At 44.0% G+C, this 21,242-nt stretch overlaps 1 protein-coding gene across 3 annotated transcripts in view; it reads left to right on the forward strand.

Annotated features, from left to right (window-relative positions):
* The window catches only part of TMEM154 (transmembrane protein 154), a 31,186-nt gene extending 20,574 nt beyond the window's left edge, over window positions 1-10,612 (forward strand). For all 3 annotated transcript variants that reach the window (XM_035113456.3, XM_088660253.1, XM_060278657.2), the window contains exons 3-6: window positions 2,457-2,484; window positions 2,863-2,948; window positions 5,943-6,000; window positions 9,588-10,612. In XM_035113456.3, coding sequence (XP_034969347.1) covers window positions 2,457-2,484; window positions 2,863-2,948; window positions 5,943-6,000; window positions 9,588-9,603 — 188 coding nt within the window. In that variant the 3' untranslated portion in view covers window positions 9,604-10,612. The remainder of the gene's footprint in view (window positions 1-2,456; window positions 2,485-2,862; window positions 2,949-5,942; window positions 6,001-9,587) is intronic.
* The last annotated feature ends 10,630 nt before the right edge of the window (window positions 10,613-21,242 follow it).

Raw genomic sequence — 21,242 nt, forward strand, 5'->3', positions numbered from 1 at the left:
TAAGGGGTAGCAATGGAACTGATGATTCACCATGCTAGAGAAGAAACTAAAAATTTAATTTCTTTTTTAAAATTTTCTTCTCCCGTTAGATTCACAAAATGTTTAGGGGTATGCATACCCCTGTGCCCCCCCCCAGAAAAAGCACTGCATATTACTCAGAAATCTACTATTAGAACCCGATCTACTTTTCCCACCAATGACTGAGGCTGCAATCCTATACAGTCGTACCTTGGTTCTCAAACGGAATCTGTTCCGGAAGTCCGTTTGACTTTGAAAACATTTGAAAACCAAGGCGCAGCTTCCGATTGGCTGCAGGAGTTTCCTGCACTCAATCAGAAGCTGCGGAAGCCACATTGGATGTTCGGCTTCCAAGCAATGTTTGCAAACCCGAACACTGACTTCCGGTTTGCAGTGTTTGGGAACCAAAACATCCGAGTCACAAGGCGTTCGAGAACCAAGGTACGACTGTACATGCTTTCATGGGACTGGATCCCATAGAACACAACTGTTATGGTCCTAGCCTCAAGCAATAGCCAGAACTCTCAGATGGAGGAGAACTGAAGTGGTAAAGTCCATGACTACCATACCACTGGCTGAAGAACACAGTTGGGTTCCTCATTCTGAACCTGAGGCTGGCAGACAGGAACTTGCTGACCAGGACTGCTGGAACACTCACCCCTCCCTGAACCCAATTCACCCAAGAAGCCAGGCGCTTCTTGCTCCACAACACCTGTTCAACAGTACGGGGAGCAGCCCCAGAGGAGAATGCACTCATTTGTACACCAGGGAATTTTGTCAGACTGAGGGCTGCGTTCCTTTGCAGGCAACTTCCTGGGGGCAGGAAGTGGTGGACAGGGCCAGAAGCAATAGTGGGCAGAGCAATTCTACACACACACACCCCATCAGTGGTGGACAGGGCCAGAAGCAATAGTGGGCAGAGCAATTCTACACACACACCCCATCAGAACCCTCCATTCAGGAAAGCAAGAGGCACTTTTGGAGTTTAAGGACACATTCTAGCCAGATAAGAACACCCAAGGAGGATGGTAGGCAGGGTTCGAGGCGAGTGCAGCCTGGGAAGAAGGTGGTGCCTGTGGAGCCAGATTGTGGCCTTCCAGGCATTCCATCAGCCTCTGGGCCTGAGGTTTCCTGTTCCTGTTTTAAATAGCCACACACCTCAGGTAGGGGGTAGTGGAGTCTTCTGGGCAGAGTGGTCCACTCACCTCCTCCTTCCATTGGAACAAGTGGCTCACTGAGAGCTCTCCAAGGTCCTGCTGCTCCAGGTTGCCTTGTGGAGTACCCCCGTCACATCCCATGAGCTTTTGCTTGAGGTCAGGTCAGGACAACTATGCTGTGAATTACCAACTGTGAATCATTTGTACTGACAAAAGGAGCAGCCTATATAGCATATTTTGGGGGGTGGAACTTTCAATAGAACTTGAGGCCTTGTGGAGACGGCATGGTTAAATCTGTGGTCCAAACCATTAATGTTTCTGCTGGGAAAAGTGAATCAGTGCCTACATCCTCACCCCCCCCCCCAATCCTTTCCTCCCTCCTATACCTTGATAGGTATAAAATACACATTTCCTTTCAGTTGTTCAGAAGACAATTTCCTCCTTTAAAAATACCGCATCCTAACCTCCAATGGATGTGGTTTCCCCTCTTATTCCATCTGGTGTTTCATCCACCTGCATCTCTCCTGGCAATTACTCTTACCTTGGTTTATTTTCCTCTGTTGCTCTCAAATGCCTTTCTCTCCAGGTTTTAGGTGTTTGTGTGTGTTCGTGTTTTCATCTTGCCCCTTATCTGTAATCTGCTACCGTCTCTGTTCATAAACAGGTGCACGGCACATGTACAGCATTAGGCTGTGTGGAAGTAAACAATTTTTATCACAGTTGTTGACTTCTCATTATGTTGCTTTCACTGTTGGAACCTGTTAGCCTCAAGAAATTCATTGCTTCCAGTCTCCTGCTCACCGCTAGACTCTGATCTGAATATTAATGCAGCTTGGCTGTAGTCAACATCTTAAATTTACCCGAGCTACTAATTTCAACTTGGGCTTAATATCCATTTTACTGCATTTTACTTTCTAGCTGTCTCCAAGTTCATATGTTTTTCTTTCTTTCTTTTATTTTTGGCTTTGTGCATAATAATTATTCAGGAAGGTAAAGGATGTAATCCTGGCCCAATTTCCCTCATACTATGGAACAGCCTTTCTCAACCTTGTGCCCTCCAGGTATTTTGGATTGAAAAGCATCTGACACCACAAATCAACAAAGCAAGAATGGATAACCAAGGGAAAGGGGGAAGGGAGGGAATGGAGTATAGCTGGGTCAAATCTTGAGCAGGAGCATTCTAATCTGCAATATTTAATTGCCAGCCCACCCCACATCTCTCTATCTCTTTTTTAAATGAATCATTTACTTCTTTCTGAAATGCATTTCATTTTATTTCAGAGGAACTAGCAAGTGAAAGCTGTAAAAGGTAAGACTGCTTCTTGTTCATATCAACAGTTGTGGAACTCTTCTCATGGCCCAGGGCCACATAGACTCTTCAGTATGACAGAACCACAAGTCATCTAATTTTTTAAAAATGGTTGTCATCTTTAAGCAATGTTCCCCATATTGCAATGATGGGATCTACTGGACTACTAGCTTATTGCATTAGTTTTATTCCAGATTTAGTAACATTTATTGATTCAACAGCTCACACAATGATGCTCTTTTCTAAATTAAGCACACTGGCAGCTAAATACTTAAATACAGCCTAACACGTGGATTGATTTTAAAAATGGTATTAAAAATATCTGTCTAACAATTCTAAACTTCATGGTCCAAAATATGTTTTTGTTTTCTTACTCAGTCCTATTTTTGAAGAAGACACACCCTCTGTAATGGAAATAGAGATGGAAGAGCTTGATAAATGGATGAACAGCTTAAAACGAAATAGTATGTATTGATCACATTCTACTCTTGGAACTTTTTCTTTTCTAACAAGTCCATCTATTCCCACCGTCTTTGCCTAAGTTCTCTAAAATGCATTTCAGTCTATAATCTGAAATACTAAAATAGTAGCAGAAGATAACTGCTCTTTAAATATTGAGGGGATTGAAAAATAAATGTGTGTCCCTTTAGGATGATGTAGTTTTTATTTCAAAGCCTAAATATTTGTAGCCATTTCAATATAGCAAGTGGCTTCTTTGAGAGTGTTGTGTGTTTTAGTATTAAGGAGTGTTTTTTGGCATTAATTTGTGATAAGCTTCGCCACTATTGACTCATGGCTCCTAACACTTTTTATTCACCGCCGTCTCCAGGATCATCTTACAGGCGTGTTGCTATGACCACATCGTTTCCTCCTTGCAGTCTTTTTAGGTTTGCTATCTACCCTTCCATTACCTGGAATGAAATCATTGTTTTCTCCACAAGCAGATGGCTAGTTGTGATTATTGCCCAATCTGGAAGAGAGCTGGGCATATCCAATTATTCTTAAACCTATGTCTCCTGGCTTCTTATTCCAATCTGCATGCTTGTTTGCCTCAAACACTGTATATTAAATCAAGCTTCTTGGCACAGGGAATGTGGTTTCAATATCTTATTCCAAGAGGTTCACAAAACATAGCTGCCGGGGAAAAGAAAGATATAAAAACCAGAGAAAGGGTTGAAATACATGCAGGCACCAAAGTGCCCAGACCACAGAAAGTGCCATAAAGTCACTGTGGTCTAGTGGATAGAATAGTACAAGTGGAAACTTGGGCCCAAGGTTGCTTCCAGATGACCTGTTTATTCAGCATTTGTCCTGATAGGTTTCCACAATGTTTGCGGGAAGGTTATACAATGTCAACTGCGTATTGAACATTCATCCTGAGTTGCTTGCAGGGAGATTATATGACATCTCATCAAGCAGTTGCTACCCCACAGTTCCCACTGCATTTTCCTCTTACTTTCCAATGATAAAAGTCTGGTCCCTCCCCTCGGAGTGGGGGAATGGGTTTGTTCTGCAAGAGCTCCACTTTAATTGCACAGCCTGAATTTGCTGGCATGCCACTGAATTCCACCTGGAAAGAGTGACAGTATGGAAGCACCCTAACTTCCTGCTCAGAAAGATCTCACTCGGTGATCAAGGTCAAATTGCTTCCTCAGAGCCTCAAAGCCCTGATAACAGAGGACCACCTGTCCAAGCTGCTGTAAAGACCTTGTATACCTAGAGCCTGGTTCAAAGACTGTGCAAAAGGGGGAAACTGTGCATAATGACACAGATATTGAGTATGGCAAGTCACCTGCATCCACATCAGAACCTCCTCCCCTTTCACTCTATGCCTGTTACTTGACATTACAGGGGCCTCTTCTACACTCATATGGCTTTGGTAATCTACAGAGGATGGTAGCTATTCCCTTGAGATCTGATCTCCGTAGGTTATTAGATGTGCTCTTTGTGCAACAGGATCTGATGTGCACCTTTACCAGGTGAAAGAGTGGATTGGAATACCTCAAGGCTATTATGATTGCTATTGTTGTTAATGTAAAGTGAGTAATTTGCTCATTGTTCGTATTGGTGAAACCCTATGTCCTACAGACATTTTTTTGGGTCACAGCTTGACTTGATGTTTGAGTCACTAATAATTTCTGTAAGCATGTATATCGTTTTTGTGCATGGCTATTAGCGACAAATAGTGATATGAATCATCCCCCCCTCAAAAAAACCCCTGTTCTGTTGGGTTTCCCCAAAATTCTTTTGGAGATAAGGGGGGGGATTATTAACCCCCTCAAAAAACCCTTCACATAGCTTAAGACAACTATTCTTTCCAAGTCATGCTTCTTGAAGAAGGGACTGTAAAGTCCCATACAACTAAACACAGATGCCTTATGTCCAACTTGTGAGGCCTCCAGGTAAGCAAATTGGTAGGCATTCCTTGTCTGCCATAGCTGCCAAGTTTTCCCTTTTCTCGTGAGGAAGCCTATTCAGCATAAGGGAATTTCCCTTAAAAAAAGGGAGAATTTGGCAGCTATGTTGTCTGCTGATCAAATCACTTTGGGATAGCATTACATATCCATGATGTGTAGATGTGGGGCTTACTTGGTGGGCTTTCAGATGTTGCTGGACTTCAGCTCCCACCATTGCTCATTGTTGGCCATGCTGACTGGGGCTGATGGGAGCTGTAGTCCAACACCCGGAGGACCACAGGTTAGCAACCCCTGCTCTGGTCTATACCTTTACGAAATTGTGCAATACTATGGAAATACTACCAACTAACGGCAGCATTGGAATGAAGAGCCCAGGTGCTTAAAGGTGTCCAATCTCCAGCACAAGATAGGAGAGGTTTACTGGTGTGAACATGGCCGTCCTTCTTAGACTGGGCACCTATGCTTACTTCAAATTTAATTTGGCACCCGTGGGTTTGGCGCTCTATCCTTTGCCTGATGCAGTAAGCTGCGGTGAGCCTGACATTATGGTACCTGGCAGAAGATACGGAGCCTGCCTTAAAAAGTGAAGCCCTGACCTTGCTAGGGGTCTTCAAAGTGGGCATGCGGCACTGATTTGCCACTACTCGGTGGGTGCTACCCAGCAACAGCATGAAAAGGACAACAGCACACAAACTCACCAGCTGGAGTAATCCAGCAGAACAACAGACGTGACATAAACAATTGTATGATGGGCAATTTATTATTACCCTTTTTATTTTTAGCTTGTAACAAAGGCAAAGTGCTAGAGATGGGTGCTCTGCGCATATATATATGTATGAAATAAATAAAACAAAGGTTACTATGGCTTCTGACTTATCCACAAGGGTTTTAAATGGACTAATGGCTGCAGACATAAAAAAAAATAAAAAATGATGCCCAGGTCCTGGAGGAGTCTACAGGGCAGTCATTGCTATTCAAATTGAACAGACGTTCACAAAATTCCCCAGGCTAATAGTTTCACTGTCTCCAATCTTTTCTTAGCTGAATGTGAATATTTGCCTCCTGTGAAAGAAGAAAAAGACTGCAATGCCAGCCCAAGGTACTTGCGATTTCTCCAATTACACTTCTGAAGGGGACACTGTCAGCTTCAATAGATCCAAAATTGAACAATGGTCTCTTCTTCTTTGCAGATGACCCTGAAATCTATTTTGCTTATCAACATTACTCTGTTGTTTGAGGCACAGGATAGATTTGCTAGCCCACTTCTGCCCCACCACTGAGAGATGGGGTTTTATTAGTCTCATTGGCGAGATGGATGCGGAACTTCATTTTGTGAACTGTCCGCTGCTAATTCAATATATCTTTTTGGAAGGGATTATTCCTAAGATGGAGTTGTGTTTCTGTCCAGCTCACTGGTTCTATACATGCTGAGTGGCTAGTATAATAAGAACATTCAAAGGACTTATGTAGCTGATATACAGGTGAAACTCGGAAAATTAGAATATCGCCGAAAAGTGCATTTTTTCCCAGTAATGCAACTTAAAAGGCGAAACCAATATATGAGATAGATGCTGGCATGCAAAGCAAGATATGTCAAGCCTTTATTTGTTGTAATTGTAATTATTTGTCGTTAGGCGGGTCAATTATAAATGGAATGTAATTAATGAAATGTAATAGCGATGTTTATTTTTGTATTATTGTAACTATTTGTTTTATTACTGTGGAATTTCCAAAAGAAAGCATTTGTAATAATAATAATAATAATAATTAATAATAATAATTTGCATTACTGAAATAAATGCACTTTTCGATGATATTCTAATTTTCCGAGTTTCACCTGTATGTGTTGAAGGTACAAAGACATTTTGTGGTTGCATTTTAAACGGACGATTAGCCACTGTTCTAGTAACTGTGAACTACAAAAAAAGAAAATTAACACAATGAATGCACTTTCCAAAGCACTCCCCCCCCCCAGTTTCTTCTAGAATTTGCCTTTGGGTTGCCCCTTTACCTCTCACAAGCCACAAACATTAAGGGGAAGGGATATAGTTTAGTGGCATGGCATCTGTTTCCCATGCAGAAGGTCCCTGGTTCATTCCCCAGCATTTTCAGGTAGGGCTGGGAGCATATTCTGTCTGAAACCCCAGAAAGCCGCTGCTACTTAGTTTAAGACAATACTGAGCTAGAGAGACTAGTGTTCTGACTCAGGTTCCTATGCTTTCTATGTTTATTCTTAGAGTGGCTGAAAATATCCGTGTTTGGGGGGGGCGGGGGGGGGGAGAAGGGCAATATTTGAAATCACCCGCCTTTGCTGCATTTCCAAGATGCTGGAATAAAATGTTGACTGGTCGCTTTTGAAAACCGGCTTTGCAAATCAGTGGTGAGCAAACTTCAGGCTTGAGGGATCTCCTTTATTTTTACAGGAACCACTGAGGTCCCCCAACCAGAGCCAGTGCAAAATTGAAGCAGGGGACAGAGCCTGATTCAAATACAGTGGTGCCTCGACTTACGAATTTAATCCGTTCCGATGGCGCCTTCGTAGGTCGAAAAATTCGTAAGTCAAAAAGCGCCATTGGAAACACAATTTCCCATAGGGATGCATTGGAAACGGAAAAATTCGTAAGTGGAAGCAACCCTATCTAAACATTCATAAGTTGAAAAATCCCTATCTAAAACCGCCACGGTTTCCTTTCGTAAGCTCGCGGCCATTTGTTGTTGTTGAGTTGTTCATAAGTCGAGATACCACTGTAGTGTTTTGTGGGAGGAGGGACAGCAATTGCCTACCGCACCTCATAAACATCTTTAGTTACTACAGATGAGGGATTTTAACAGAAACCTCTAAAGCAGGCATCCCCAAACTTTGGCCCTCCAGATGTTTTGGACTACAATTCCCATCATGCCTGACCACTGGTCCTGTTAGCTAGGGATCATGGGAGTTGTAGGCCAAAACATCTTGAGGGCCACAGTTTGGGGATGCCTGCTCTAAAGCTAGCCTGTGGGGCTTCACTAAGCCATGGTCAAAGGAAACCAATAAATGCTAATATTTTACAGGCGAGGCACATAGAAAGGGAGTTACTTGAAGATTTTACTTGCTATTGTTAAACCACTGGAAGTCAGAAAGCTTTTTTTACTGTGACTCACACAGAGATCTGCCAGTAGATCCTAATCTACTCTTCGTCCATCCCTTCTGTAAATAAAAGAGCAGCGTGGATTTCTGGGAGGGAGGGGAGGAGAAAGAATCACTGGGACCACTAGGTGGCTCTGCTTTATTATGAATCATGGCAATAGTGTAGGCGTGTGTCCTTTATGATATGCTACTTGAAATTAGGTATGTTTTGCTAAGGGAAAAGGCATAGAGAGCTTCAGGTGACAACGAACACCCTTTAGAGAATTGAAGTGTGCGATGCGAGAACAAAGGTGTCTAATCAAGTGCCCTAAGGAAACTTCTGTGGACATTTCCTCCAGGGTAATTTGATGCAGTTCAGTGTAAGCACTCAGCAGATTTTCTTCTTGCAGATAGGCTTGATTGTAGCAACCAATCAGTAAGATTGGGGAAGTGGGGATCTGCCAGCAAAGGTTCTCAAACCATTACAGTCTCATCCAATTGATTCTGTGGTGGGAGTGAATTTTTGGATTGTTCTGGTTTGTGGGACCTACTTTTGCATTTTACAAGGACCCCCCCCCCAAAAAAAAGGTTATCTAGATGCAGAATAATGACTCAAGGAAGCAAAGTCGGGTGCAACATGGTGGTTCATAAGTGTGACTTGTGATGGCAACCGTTTCACACACACACACACACACCGTCTTGCTGTGTGCACCAGGCTGGAATGCCCCTCCTTGACTTATCTTCTTGTTATCACCACTCACCCCAACGGGTGAGTGAGGCTTCCCAGGCCTGCGGACCAATTGCCTGGAAGTGGTGGCACCAAAGAAACTGTTACAGACAGTGAAATCGCGAGGACCAAGAAGGCAGAAAGGGACCTGTGGTATAAAGAAAGCAAGGGACGGTAGAGAAAGTGCAAGAAGGAAGCTGGCAGGAGAAGGTCATCAATCACTCAGCACATGAAATCAAAGACTTTGCAGGCAATAGATTCTTGAAGGAAATCCCATGCTAATTACATTGCACCACAGTTCCACAGAGATTGTGAGTTTTGAGCTGGCCCACAATCAATCTTGGTTTCTTCTGGTTATCGGCAAGGGGAACAGATCAGAGACTGGCAACAACAACCACCTCACGACAGATCAGGATATGATCTGTCATTTCATTGTGCCAACGTGTGTTGCATTGAGAGTGTGTAAACATATGAATTTCCGTTCAGTCTTGACCTAATCATAACACTTTTCCAGAAAATTAACAGCTTTTTAATACTGTACAATACTAGGTTCTGTGTAACTCAAACATTTGTATGCTTGATGCTAGTCCAATAGTAACATGTGCTCTTTCTCATTCTATACACAGGTCAGGGGTTTAATAGTTTAAAAATAAAAATGTGAAGGGGAGGGGGCCTAGGGGGCCCAAGAGGGTATATGAAGGCACCCTTGGGTGTCACACTGGGAGCCCCAGATCTAAGCACATTAAGAACTGACCACATTAAAAAAACAAAAACTAATTGTGTGTGTTAGGAAAGTGCAATGTTCAAATGTGTAAAAACCTGCTAATTATTTTATTAAACAATGTTTACACAGTGACTGCGAATCTTGAAATCAAGAAGGCATTATATGGATTGAAGGAAGACACAGCAAATCTTCTAATTCCTGAGATCTGAGGTGATCTGGATTTGAGTTTCCTTCACCTGAAACAGTCAAGGATGCTCAGGCATTTGTCCTTTCCTGCTGCTTCTGTTCCTCATCATGATGACATCAGTTCTGCAAAGCAAAGGTCCTGGGAAAAAAACATTCTGCTGTGAAATTCAGAAGGAATAGGAAGAGTACGATCCTCTTTCAGACATTTCCCAGAGCAATTCATTCCCCCGCCACCCCTTTGATCAATCACGTTATGGTATTATTTTGTAAGGTTGCCCATTACACTAATGTTTTCTTATACTGTACCGTATACAAAGGACACTGTGTCCTTGGTTCTGAATTTCTTTGCTCCTGTGTGTTTAAATCACAGTTCTGAAATACAATCCAAGGAACTGGCATTTAATTTTCTTTCTGGTAATGATGGTGATACTTCACACAGATTTGAACAGATGAGGGCCACAGAAACGGGCAATCATTCTATAAACGAATGTAAGCATGGACATCATTTCAAACAACCAGGAGCTGTCCGAAGATTTGGGACAAGGAAATACTGCGAGATTTGGAAAGCTTGTATTGTGTTGATATGGATCATGTCATTATATAGTTGAGTCACTAGATGGTGCTGGACTGGTATCTGAAGGGAGCCAGGAGTTTCCTGTGACTGTTCCTTTTAAAGAGATGTAATAAAGTTCTTTTTCTAGCTTCCTAGTATGCCCTCTAAGTCTTCCATGACAGTGTTCTACTTTTGGTTTCATGGAGTCCAAACTTCTCTTGTAAATCTTAGGAGCAGGTTTATCCACCTGGTAATTACCTCCAGTGGTGCTTGCCAGTCCTTTCGAGAAAGATAGTCTCTTGTCTTTACAGTACTTTCTTGAAAGCTGTTTTAAATTGTTTTTATTATTGTTTTTAAGGCTGTATCCTAGCCTGGGACCTTAAATAAATAAATAAATAAATAAATAATGCTTCAATGGTGGGATGTTTCCTTTGAATGCTACTTGCTTAGAAGAAATGTAGAGGATTGAACATAACTTTGGACATACTGGGGAGGGGAGGGGAGGGGAAAGGTGGTGAGTGTCAAGATACCTGGGGTGAATCATTTTTACCTTTCCAAATGCCTTCTGCTCCTCCCTAGCTGAAAGGAGTGCTAACTTGGCCCCACAACTGTGGGTGCCATGCAGTGTGCATGGCCCTGGCACTGAAATGTGTGGGCGCTCGGCCCCCTCATGGGGAATTTTGTGGGTGCTTGGGCACCCAGGGCCCCAGAGAGTTGGCACCAATGCTAGCTGACATAGCATTCCTTTGCCTTGTGTTTAGAAAAAAGCACCCCTTGCCTTCCTCATACTGGGCCATCATTGCGATTCTGTAGTAGCAGAGAACTTCAGGTGAGTCAGGGCCCATAGCTGCCAAGTTTCCCCTTTTCTCAAGAGGAAGCCTATTCAACATAAGGGAATTTCCCTTTAAAAAAGGGATAACTTGGCAGCTATGGTCAGGGCCGTCGTTAGCAGATGTGGCGCTGGGGTGCAAATATCTGCCCAGAGCCCCCAAATTACCACGGGTCGCACTGCCAGCCATGTGGAGTATCCCATCATTATGGTTCCTGCTTAATTTTTATATGATCAAGTGCTGATTGGAATTAGGAAGGTATTTGTTCACAGAATGAGCCAACAAAAATATATATGCTATTATGCTGTATGCAAGTATTTTCCTACTGGCACAGCACATTTGAGGATGAAGGCACAGAGAACATTACAGTAAATGATTAGTGATGCAGATTCCAAAAACCTTACAAGCATGAAGCATCAGAACATCATTTCTGTATCTGTAATAACTAGTGAGAAGGCTTGCCAGTTTAGCATAATGTGTCAGTGACCGGGTTTTTTTGTAACTTTAATTCTGATTATTTGAATTTCTGTTAGCGTCAGGGAATTCATGGACTTATTAGAAGTTTTGGAGTTTCCAGCAAATATTTATGGCTTTGGGGGAGGATCAGGATTATAATTTCTAAAAGTAATTATTGGCATAAAACGTTATGTTAAAACTGTAGACTCCATGTTCTGTTTACAAGAAATACCACTTCTGTTTTTTGTTTTTAAATCATTTGGATATCAGATTGGATCAATGCACATTTTGATATGAGCAATTTACCTGTCCCATAAAATTAAGGAAACATATTATTCACACAAAAACCCACCCCGTGTAATAAAAGCAAACTGAGTACAAATGAATAAAAACAAAAACATTCATCTCTCCAAAATGTGTAGCTATAGAGGTTTAACTCACAGGTGTACATTATTAAATGAAAAATGCAAAAAATAATAATAATCCAAAAACGTGTTGCTGAAATCTAGGGTTACTAGCTCAGCATATTTGTTCTGTAAATAATGGCTTTATTTAAGTGAATAATCTCTCTAATTTCCCTTACAGTGTATCTGTAGAGAGGATGGATTTCTTTTTCAGTGTTTGAAGATTCACAATCCAGAATACCTGCCTACAGATTTGAGGGCAATGCAAAAAAAGAAGAAGAAGCAGCTAGCAAAAAAATGTTATATGTTGAAAATATATTATTTACTTTCCCCCTTCTTTTTTTACACAGCATAAAATGTTCTGCATAGGTTATGAAATTTGTTGCAAAGGGATATTCCAGAAGAGTATTTCTAAGTTTGTATAATAATAATATATTCTCCTCCTCCTCCTTCTTTGGCGACCACTTGTAGCCAAGTAAGATTGTCTTCCATAAACATGGTTTTAACAATGAGTCCATAAGTGACTACAGAGGCCAATTCTGGATCCACACGTCCTTCCACAGTGGGGACATTGGTTTCCGGGCGGGAGTTGATCACGGTGTGGATTTGCCAAGCGTGCCTTCCTCTTAGCACCTTTCTCCCTTGCGTCCGGAGTTCGAGTGTCTTCAGAGCCCATGACACCTTTGGTAAAGGCTGTTCTCCAATCATAGCTGCCAAGTTTTCCCTTTTCTCGCGAGGAAGCCTATTCAGCATAAGGGAATTTCCCTTAAAAAAAGGGATAACTTGGCAGCTATGTCTCCAATTGGAGCGCTCTCAGGCCAGTGTTTCCCATTTGTTGGAGTTTACATTACATTTTTTAAAAATGGCCTTGAGACAGTCTTTAAACCTCCTTTGTTGACCACCAGCATTACGCTTTCCATTTTATATCCTATACATTTTGGAATAAAGTATTAAAATCTTGTAACATTGTCTTTACTTTTGGAAAGGCTTTTTACCTTTCTACTGTTGCTCGTGTGTGCAACTTATGTTGGACAAAGAAACTCCAGCCTGTGGGTCAAATATGGCCTTGCTGGGGCTGTATGCCACCCCACCCAACAACTGACATCGTATGTGACACAGCTGTAAGAAGTTTCCTGCAATGGTTCCATGGCAAGTGAGGTTTACAGCCAGCATCGATCAGCAAGCCCCACGGTTATTGAATGAAAGCAACCAATCCCTGCCCAAAGTAGGGCCTGCTAGCACAGATCCCCTTTGAGCAGGGATTGGTTCAGTCAATCAATCCCTGCAGGTCTTGCTGTCAGCACCAATCAGCTGAGTGGAGTTTATTGCAAGCCTTGAAGGAAAATGCTTTCTTTGCCTTTGCAGTATGCTATGGAATTAAATTGTACAGGGGAAAGGAAGACAGGTTTGCAGCTGCTGCTAGTCAGCAGGAAATGCTTCCATCGCCCATGTGGTCTGAAATCAAACTGTGCAGGCAAAGGAAGTGAGGCTTTCAACCTCTGCTGATCAGCAGCAGCAGCAGCTGCAAGCTCTCTTCCCTTGCCTTTATGTTTTATGAAGCACAGGCAGGGAGCCCCACCCTTCCGTCAAAGTAGTGGGAGTTGAAGGACCTCAGGAGTCAGGTGGGCAGATTCAATTCCTCACCGCAGCACTTTCAGGTTCACATCTTGTTGCTCTCTTGGTCTATGGGAATTAAGGAACTGTAGCTGAGGCCCTTCTTCATGTGCCTCCTTCGCATGAGCTCTGGAGGGTGGCAACATGAGAATGGGCCTTTTCTGCCGTGACTCTTCCCAGGGGGGGTTGCCTGGTGCCTTTTTTATACAGTCGAACCTCGGTTTCCACATGTTTGGCTGCTAAACACTTTGGAAGCCGAACGTTTCCATGCGCTCTGGTTTCTGTCATGGTGTTCTGTTGTGCCAGAAGCGGTTCGGTCATGCTGGCCACATGACACAGAAAGCTGTCTGTGGACAAACGCTGGCTCCCTTGGCCTGAAAGCGAGATAAGCGTCGCAACCCCATAGTTGCCTTTGACTGGACTTAACTGTCCAGGGGCACTTTACCTTTTTTTTTTTTACCTTTAGCGGGAAGAATGCAAGACCTGGATCACAGAGATTTAGGTTAAAAACTGCAGCCAGGAAGCTCCCTTTGTGATGCTTCAGCAAGTGCTATCTTTCAATTAAAACTCATCATTTGGTTGTATGGCACGATCCCATTTAGGATGCCTCGAGCTCTTTGGAGGAAGGGAAAATACAAATGTAGCAAATAAATATATTAAGAGGACAGGGGAAATCACGTTATCTTTCACTGAAATGTTGAGGAGAGGTAGAATGCAGGAATTGTCTCTGACATCCACTGATCTGTTGCATTTTATTTAAGGGATGACAGTTCAACCGCGCCTTTAATTATTTTACTCCAAAAAGAAGAAAAATTGTGTGCAACATCTGCTGCAGCATAAAGGCAGCCTGCTTGACTGCCATCTGGAAGTGTTTGTAGCAACCATACTAACTGTAGCATATGTGATTTATTTATTTTTTTCTATTTACATCTCACTTCTGAAAGGAACCGATTTATTTAAATTTTTTAGTTCTCCGATCATATAAAAAGGCAATACAGACACATCTCTGTCTCAATAGAAAATGCACTATGCAATACCGTAGGACAGGGGTGTCAAACTCAAATTCATCGGGGGCCGCATCAGCAGTTTGGTCACCCTCAAAGGGCCGGTTGTATCTGTAGGACTATGTGTCCACTCTTTATTATCATAAATTATTGTCACTGCATTCAGTTATTACTGTTTTTTGTAATAATGTAAGTAATAACTAGCTCTGAAAGCAGAAACATAGTCAGAATAATGGCAAGTAGATATTCAAATGTACAATTATTGTACAATTTATTGAAAAATGATTTTTGGTAACTGCACTGGGTGGTGGAGGCTCGCTAGGGTTTCATGCAGGACCTTTGCAGAGCTACTAGTACCTGGAGATGCTGGGGTCCTTCTGCATGCAGGACAGATGTTCTGCCAGTGAGCCACCACCCTTCACCAAAGGGACTGGCTGAGGTTGACTCACTGGAGCTGCTCTCCTGGTTCCAGGGTTTAAGGGCCAGAAGTATAAAGCAGCATCCTATGTTTCTGGGGAGAGGGGGAGGGAGAGGGAGAGGGAGGAAGGAAGGAAGGAAGAAAAGAGGGAGTGGGAGGGAGAGAGGAAGGAAGGAAGGAAAGAGGGGAGAGAAAGAAGAGTAGGAAATAAGGAAGGGAATAAAGAAGGAAAGAAAAAGAAAGAGGGAGAGAAGACGGAAAGGGAGAAAGAAGGAAGGAAGTAGAGGGAAAGAAAGAATAAGAATGAGGGAGAGGAAGAAAGATGGGAAGGAAGGAAGGAAGGAAGGAAGGAAGGAAGGAAGGAAGGAAGGAAGAAAGAAAGAAAAGAGGGAGCAGGAGGGAGAGAGGAAGGAAAGAGGTGAGAGAAAGAAGAGTAGGAAAGAAGGAATAAAGAAGGAAATAAAAAGAAAGAGGGAGAGAAGACAGAGATAAAGAAGGAAGGAGAGGGAAAGAAAGAATAAGAACGAGAGAGAGGAAGAAAGAAAGGGAAGGGGGGAGGTCGCTGCCTTGATTCAGCGCCAGAAAAGAGTGCGAAGGGACCCAGGGGCAAAAAGCATTTCCCGTGCAGCGTGAGGCAGCGGGTGTCCGTTTTAGGAGAAGTGCGTAAAGCCTCAGAGTTGCACATTTGTGAGGCTGAGCCGCTGCTGAGCTCACGTTCATGAGGCTGAGCCGCGGCAGGAGGAGGAGGAGGTATGGCAAGAGGAGGCGGAGGCGGCGGCTTGCCGGGTCAGTGCCCGGTAGCGCCATGCGGAGAGTCCCGAGCCTCTGGGACGCAGCAGTGCTCTGTAGCACTTTGAATCCTCCTCCTCCACACGGCGCTGCTGGGTGCTTTGTCTGTGCTTCAGCAGCAGCAGCCATTTCCAGGCGCCGAGCCGTGGCAGGAGGAGGAGGATTCAAAGTGCTACAGAGCACTGCTGCGTCGCAGAGGCCCGGGACTCTCTGTGCAGCGCTGCCGGGCGCTGACCCGGCAAGCTGCCTCCTCCTTCTCCTGCTGTGGCTCGGGGCGCTCCACACAGCGCTGCTCTGGCCGCCTTTCTAACCCCCGCCCCCGCCCCCAGCTGTTTGTCGGCGCTTTGTCGGCGCGGCGCTTCAGCAGCAAGGTCCTGCTGCTGGGTCCCACTGGCTGGGTCGCTCGGCGGGCCACATGACGAGGTCTGGCGGGCCGGATTTGGCCCCCGGGCCTTGTGTTTGACACCCATGCCGTAGGAGAAACAATGGAAGTCAAAGTTAAAAAATATTTACAAATACTATATTTGTTTTGGGTGCTGGGGGACACTCTTTTGTTAGGTCTGATTGATTACTGCTAGGGATAATGCCTGAATAAACAAACAATATAGTGGAGTGGCAATTCCACTTTCCAGCCTTTGGAAAGTGACAGCCTTCTAAACTAAAGGCAGGGGCTGAGAAACAGAAGGCAGCTTTGCACTTTAAATTTGACAAGAAAGAGACAGGAAGAGGAAGCCAGCAGTTGATGGAAGGTCAACCTTATAGTGCATGTTCTCCCTCTCAAAATCTGAGACAAGTTAGCAGATGCGCTGTGTACTAGAGGAGTACCTGTTTGCTTCCGACATGTGTTGATTATATATTTGCATATATAAAAAGAACCCTGTTCATGCATTACAGTGGTCCCTCGGGTTACAAATGCTTCAGGTTACAAACGCTTCAGGTTACAAACTTGCTAACCCAGAAATAGTACCTCAGGTTAAGAACTCTGCTTCAGGATGAGAATAGAAATTGTGCTTCGGCGGTGTGGCGGCAGCAGGAGGCCCCATTAGCTAAAGTTTTGCTTCAGGTTAAGAACAATTTCAGGTTAAGAACGGACCTCCGGAACGAATTACGGTAAGTTCTTAACCAGAGGTACCACTGTACTCATATTACGGCATAAGTATGTAGCAGGATGAGTGGTGCTGTCCCCGCCCCACGCAGCACTCTCAATTGCATCCTTTTGTTATGGTCACTGCATTTACGCTGTGTACACAAGTTTTGAATGAACAGGGCATTCAAAGAAAACTAAATTTAGCAGCACTACCACTGCACTACTATTCGGATTAAAAAAAAGAGATGACTTTCAGACTAGCATGAACTCTTCTACCTTTCATTCAGAAATTAAGGGCAGCTTTCTTTAGCAAGCATCACTTTCCTCAGTGGCTGTGTTGGGGTTTTTGTTCCTTTGGAGAGTCTTAAAAGTAGAGGCCAACTGAAAAGGGCCTCTGAAAGGCATCTAAATGAGCTTTTTGTTTCAGTGTGATGAAATGTAAAATGTTAGCTAATGTGCCATATTGCTAAAAAGCCTGACATTAAGCACTGCATATCTAAACAGAAAGGCTTCTGTAGATACATTGCAGGCGTAAGAGGCAGAAAAGTCTGCATTAAATCTTAGAAGAAACAAAACAGAGCGGTGTGTTTTGCGTAATATTTAAATTCAGTCTAAAATGCTACATGTCAAAAGGTCACTTGCTGTAAGCGGAAGATGGTGCAATCAATAGCTGATTAATTTTCTCGGAAACCTAAAAAACTATGGTGATGGGGGAGAAAAATATTGCTAAAGTCAAATGTAAATGAGAGGCTTATGCTTGCAAAGGGGGGGGGGATGATTTAACTGCATCTTTCATTAGATGGGGCTCACCCAGGACCTGAAACTGACTAGCCGCAAGGCAATTTGGGCAGATAGATGATGCTTTTGAAGAGGCAAGTTTGCAGATTCAGCCTGAGTGGCTGCCAAGTGAAACTGACAAGAGGCTTCTCCAGATGTTACTTTGAGGCTAGTCACTTCCAGCTCTTCTTCCTTTAGCCCCCTCTTTGCAAAATGAGCTCTAGCGCATATCTCATTAAAAAAAAAAAGAACAGGCAAGGAGACAGCAGCATGGTGATCTTACCCTCTCTCCTCGCAGCAAGGCGATCCTTGTTACAGCAAGATTTCTTGTTGCCATCCTGGCTGCACGCCTTGAATGAACCCTGCAATATCTAAGCCATGGCAGAAGAATGTGTTGAACAGGACTCCTGTTTCAGAGATCAGTAAGGACACTCACTTCACAGCAAGGTTCAAAAAGCAAAAGCAGCCCTGCTAGTCCATAAGAAATAACTTCAGAATAAGCCGTTGCATACCTTCAAAGTGTCCCGATTTTCCAGGGACAGTCCTGGAATTATGAAAGGCACCCCAGCTTCTAGGCACTGGTGGAGGAAGGGGGTGTGGTGGGTGCGGTCCGCCCCGGGTGTCATCCCTGGGGGGGGGGTGACATTGCTGCGGGCTAGCCCTGCTCCCGGGTGCACAGCATGTGCGCCGCTCCGGGTGCCGAAGCAGCTAGCTCCGCCTCTACTTCTGTGATGTCCCTGTTTCGTCTGCCAGTGCAGCTGCTGCTCAGCTAAGGGAGGAAGATGAGCCAGGACTTGTCCTGAGTGATGGCAGCTGCGAGGGAGCACCCTGTGGCCTCTTCATGGCCGCCACTGCCAGCCTCCACCCTTGGGCAACTTGTGGCAGGTCCTGGAGTGTGGGTGAGGAGGAGGAGAAGCTGCTGGTGCCCAGACCCACATGATGTGCTGGCTCTGAGGGGCAGGCAGAGGACAGGGCTGCCCTGGGCTAGAAAAAAGGGGGAGCACAGTGGAGTGTAGGGAGTTTCATTGGATTTTTAAAAAATGCTTTATGCGTCCACATCTAATCTTGACCCTTTTTAAAATGTATTGGTGTGTGTTTTTTTCTTTTTGTAAATCTACCAAAGAATAAAACAAAATCAGGATTAAGGGCATAGCTGTCAAACCTCCCGTTTTTGGCAGGAAACCCCCAAATTTAAATCCGTTTCCCGCTGCAACCATGGATTGTAAAATACCCCGTAAATGTCCCGGCTCCCGGCTGGCTGCTCGCTCACTTGCCAAGTGCTGCCGGAAATCGCCTCTGCGCATGCGCAGAACCAATTTCTGGTGCCCAGACATGTGGACATGGGCAGCCCGGCACCGGAAGTTGCTTCTGCGCATGTCTGGACATGCGCAGAAGCAATTTCCGGTGCCACTCTGCCCATGTCTGGGCACCAAAAATCAGGCAGAGCCAGCACTGGAAGTCGCTTCTGCGCATGTCTGGACATGCGCAGAAGCGACTTCCGGTGCTGCGCCACTGCTGATCCCTTATTTTCCAATCCGGATGTTGAAGGCTATGATTAAGGGGTTTTCTCAGGATGGTGGAGGCTGTGTGTGCTGTGTATCATTGGTGTAGAGGTGGCGGCACTTGCCCTTCTTCTGACAGGAAATGCTTTGCGAGGGAGGGGACCAAAATTGGGGGGTTGAGGAGGGTCAATGAGGGGAGGGGGAGTGAGAAAGGTCATTCATCTGAGGAATTTTGGAGGGTATGCAGTTGGGCAATCTTACGATTAGGACCAAAGCTGGCCTCCCCACATAAGGCAAAGTGAGATGACAGCCTCAAGTGGCAAGATCCACCGAGGAAGGAAATCCCAAGGCAGATCTTTATTTCCCTGGTGTTCCTGGTGTTGAACTTAACTCTCCTCCATCTTCCCTGGCAGGTAGGGGGATGCCATTTTGTGGTTCACCTCAGGTGCCAAAATGTATCGGGTCAGGCCTGATTAGGACCAACCAAATACCACAAAAATGGGCTATGCTTTTGAGCTCTCCAGAATTCTTCATCAAGCTAGGTATTGGGGCAGGGAGGGAAGGGGGGGGGAGTACAAAATATTAGACTGGATGTCAAAGTCATGAGGTCAGCTTGTAGACCCAGTTTCAAGATGGAGATTGCAGGTTGAATAAGTCTCTCTGGGGTGCTACAGTTTGTGTGTGTGTGTGTGTGTGTGTGTGTGTGTGTGTGTGTGTGTGTGTACTATATATGTCTTATATATTCAGCTGAAAATTGCAGAAGAGAAGCAGTGTGTTTTAAGAGCATTTGTTGTGGTGGTTACCTTTAATACCTCATAGTAATCAGAGATATAGGTGCTCTTGAGGAATAATCACATGGAGACATGCTAATTGGTGCTTGAGTTTTGCTGTTGCTAAGGAACCTGTGCAGTTGCTAGAGATGTATAGATGGCGAGCAGCTCTGTTCTGGAGTGTCATGTTTTCTTATCTTCCGGCTGGGCACTCTTGTCTAACACAGAATCATAGAATTAAAGAATTGTAGAGTTGGAAGGGACCACAAGGGTCATCTAGTCCAACCCCCTGCAATGCAGGGATCTTTTTACCCAACGTGGGGTTTGAACCCACAATCCTGAGATTAAGAATCTCATGCTGTAACAACTAAGCTATCTAAGCAGTTTGCACAGCCAGAAACAGAGGGTCCCAGGGCAGATCCTGGGACTGGGGTGTTTTGTGGTACAGCAAACAAATGATTCAGCTAATCTGATGCATAATTATCTAAAGCAGCTACTATGTCCAAGAGGTAAACTCTTTAAAACTCATTGGGTATTGGCTCTAGACATTTTTAGCAACTCTAGATTAACTCAATATAAACCTTTCTCTCCTGAGCAGGACTCTTTAGGGAAATAACTCTGAAATTTTTACATGAGAACCCCAAATCCATGTAGATTTTACACCAGTGTACAACGTATTTCCTTATATTAATTATTTCACTGATATTCCTCCACAGAGAAAAGCAATGTTAGATCATACCAACTTTTCCTCAGGAGCTTAAAGAAATAAGACGAAGTGTCTTGATTTAAAATTCATGGGGGATTGCCAGGTACTGTGAAGGGCTTGGGGCAAAAGCCCATAGCACAAATTTGCATAGAATTTGCATATGCTAAGCTGTATATATAGATCCTCAGGGCAAATTAAGATGGTGGGTGACCAGCAGTGCACTTTAAAAAGGTGTTTGTGTGTTAATTTTTTTAAAAAAATGAAGTTAAAGGAGATGGAAAGGCACAGGACATCCAGGGTCACGTGCAAAAAACATGTCCCTCAACCGGCCCTTAATAATGTCCATATTTGAAAATAGATTCATCACTTCTTTACATACTTGCTCCATATGAATACAGTGGTACCTCGGTTTATGAACACAATTGGTTCCGGAAGTCTGTTCATAAACTGAAGCGTTCATAAACTGAAGCGAACTTTCCCATTGAAAGTAATGGAAAGTGAATTAATCCGTTCCAGACGGTCCGTGGAGTAAGCGTTCATAAACTGAAGCAAACTTTCCCATTGAAAGTAATGGAAAGTGGATTAATCCGTTCCAGACGGGTCCGCGGAGTACTTAAACTGAAGCGTTCATAAACTGAAGCATGGGTGTAATTGCTTCCGGAAGTCTGTTCATAAACTGAAGCGTTCA

This window comes from Zootoca vivipara, chromosome Z1 (assembly GCF_965207765.1).
Source record: "Zootoca vivipara chromosome Z1, rZooViv2.hap1.1, whole genome shotgun sequence".
NCBI classification, from domain to species: domain Eukaryota; kingdom Metazoa; phylum Chordata; class Lepidosauria; order Squamata; family Lacertidae; genus Zootoca; species Zootoca vivipara.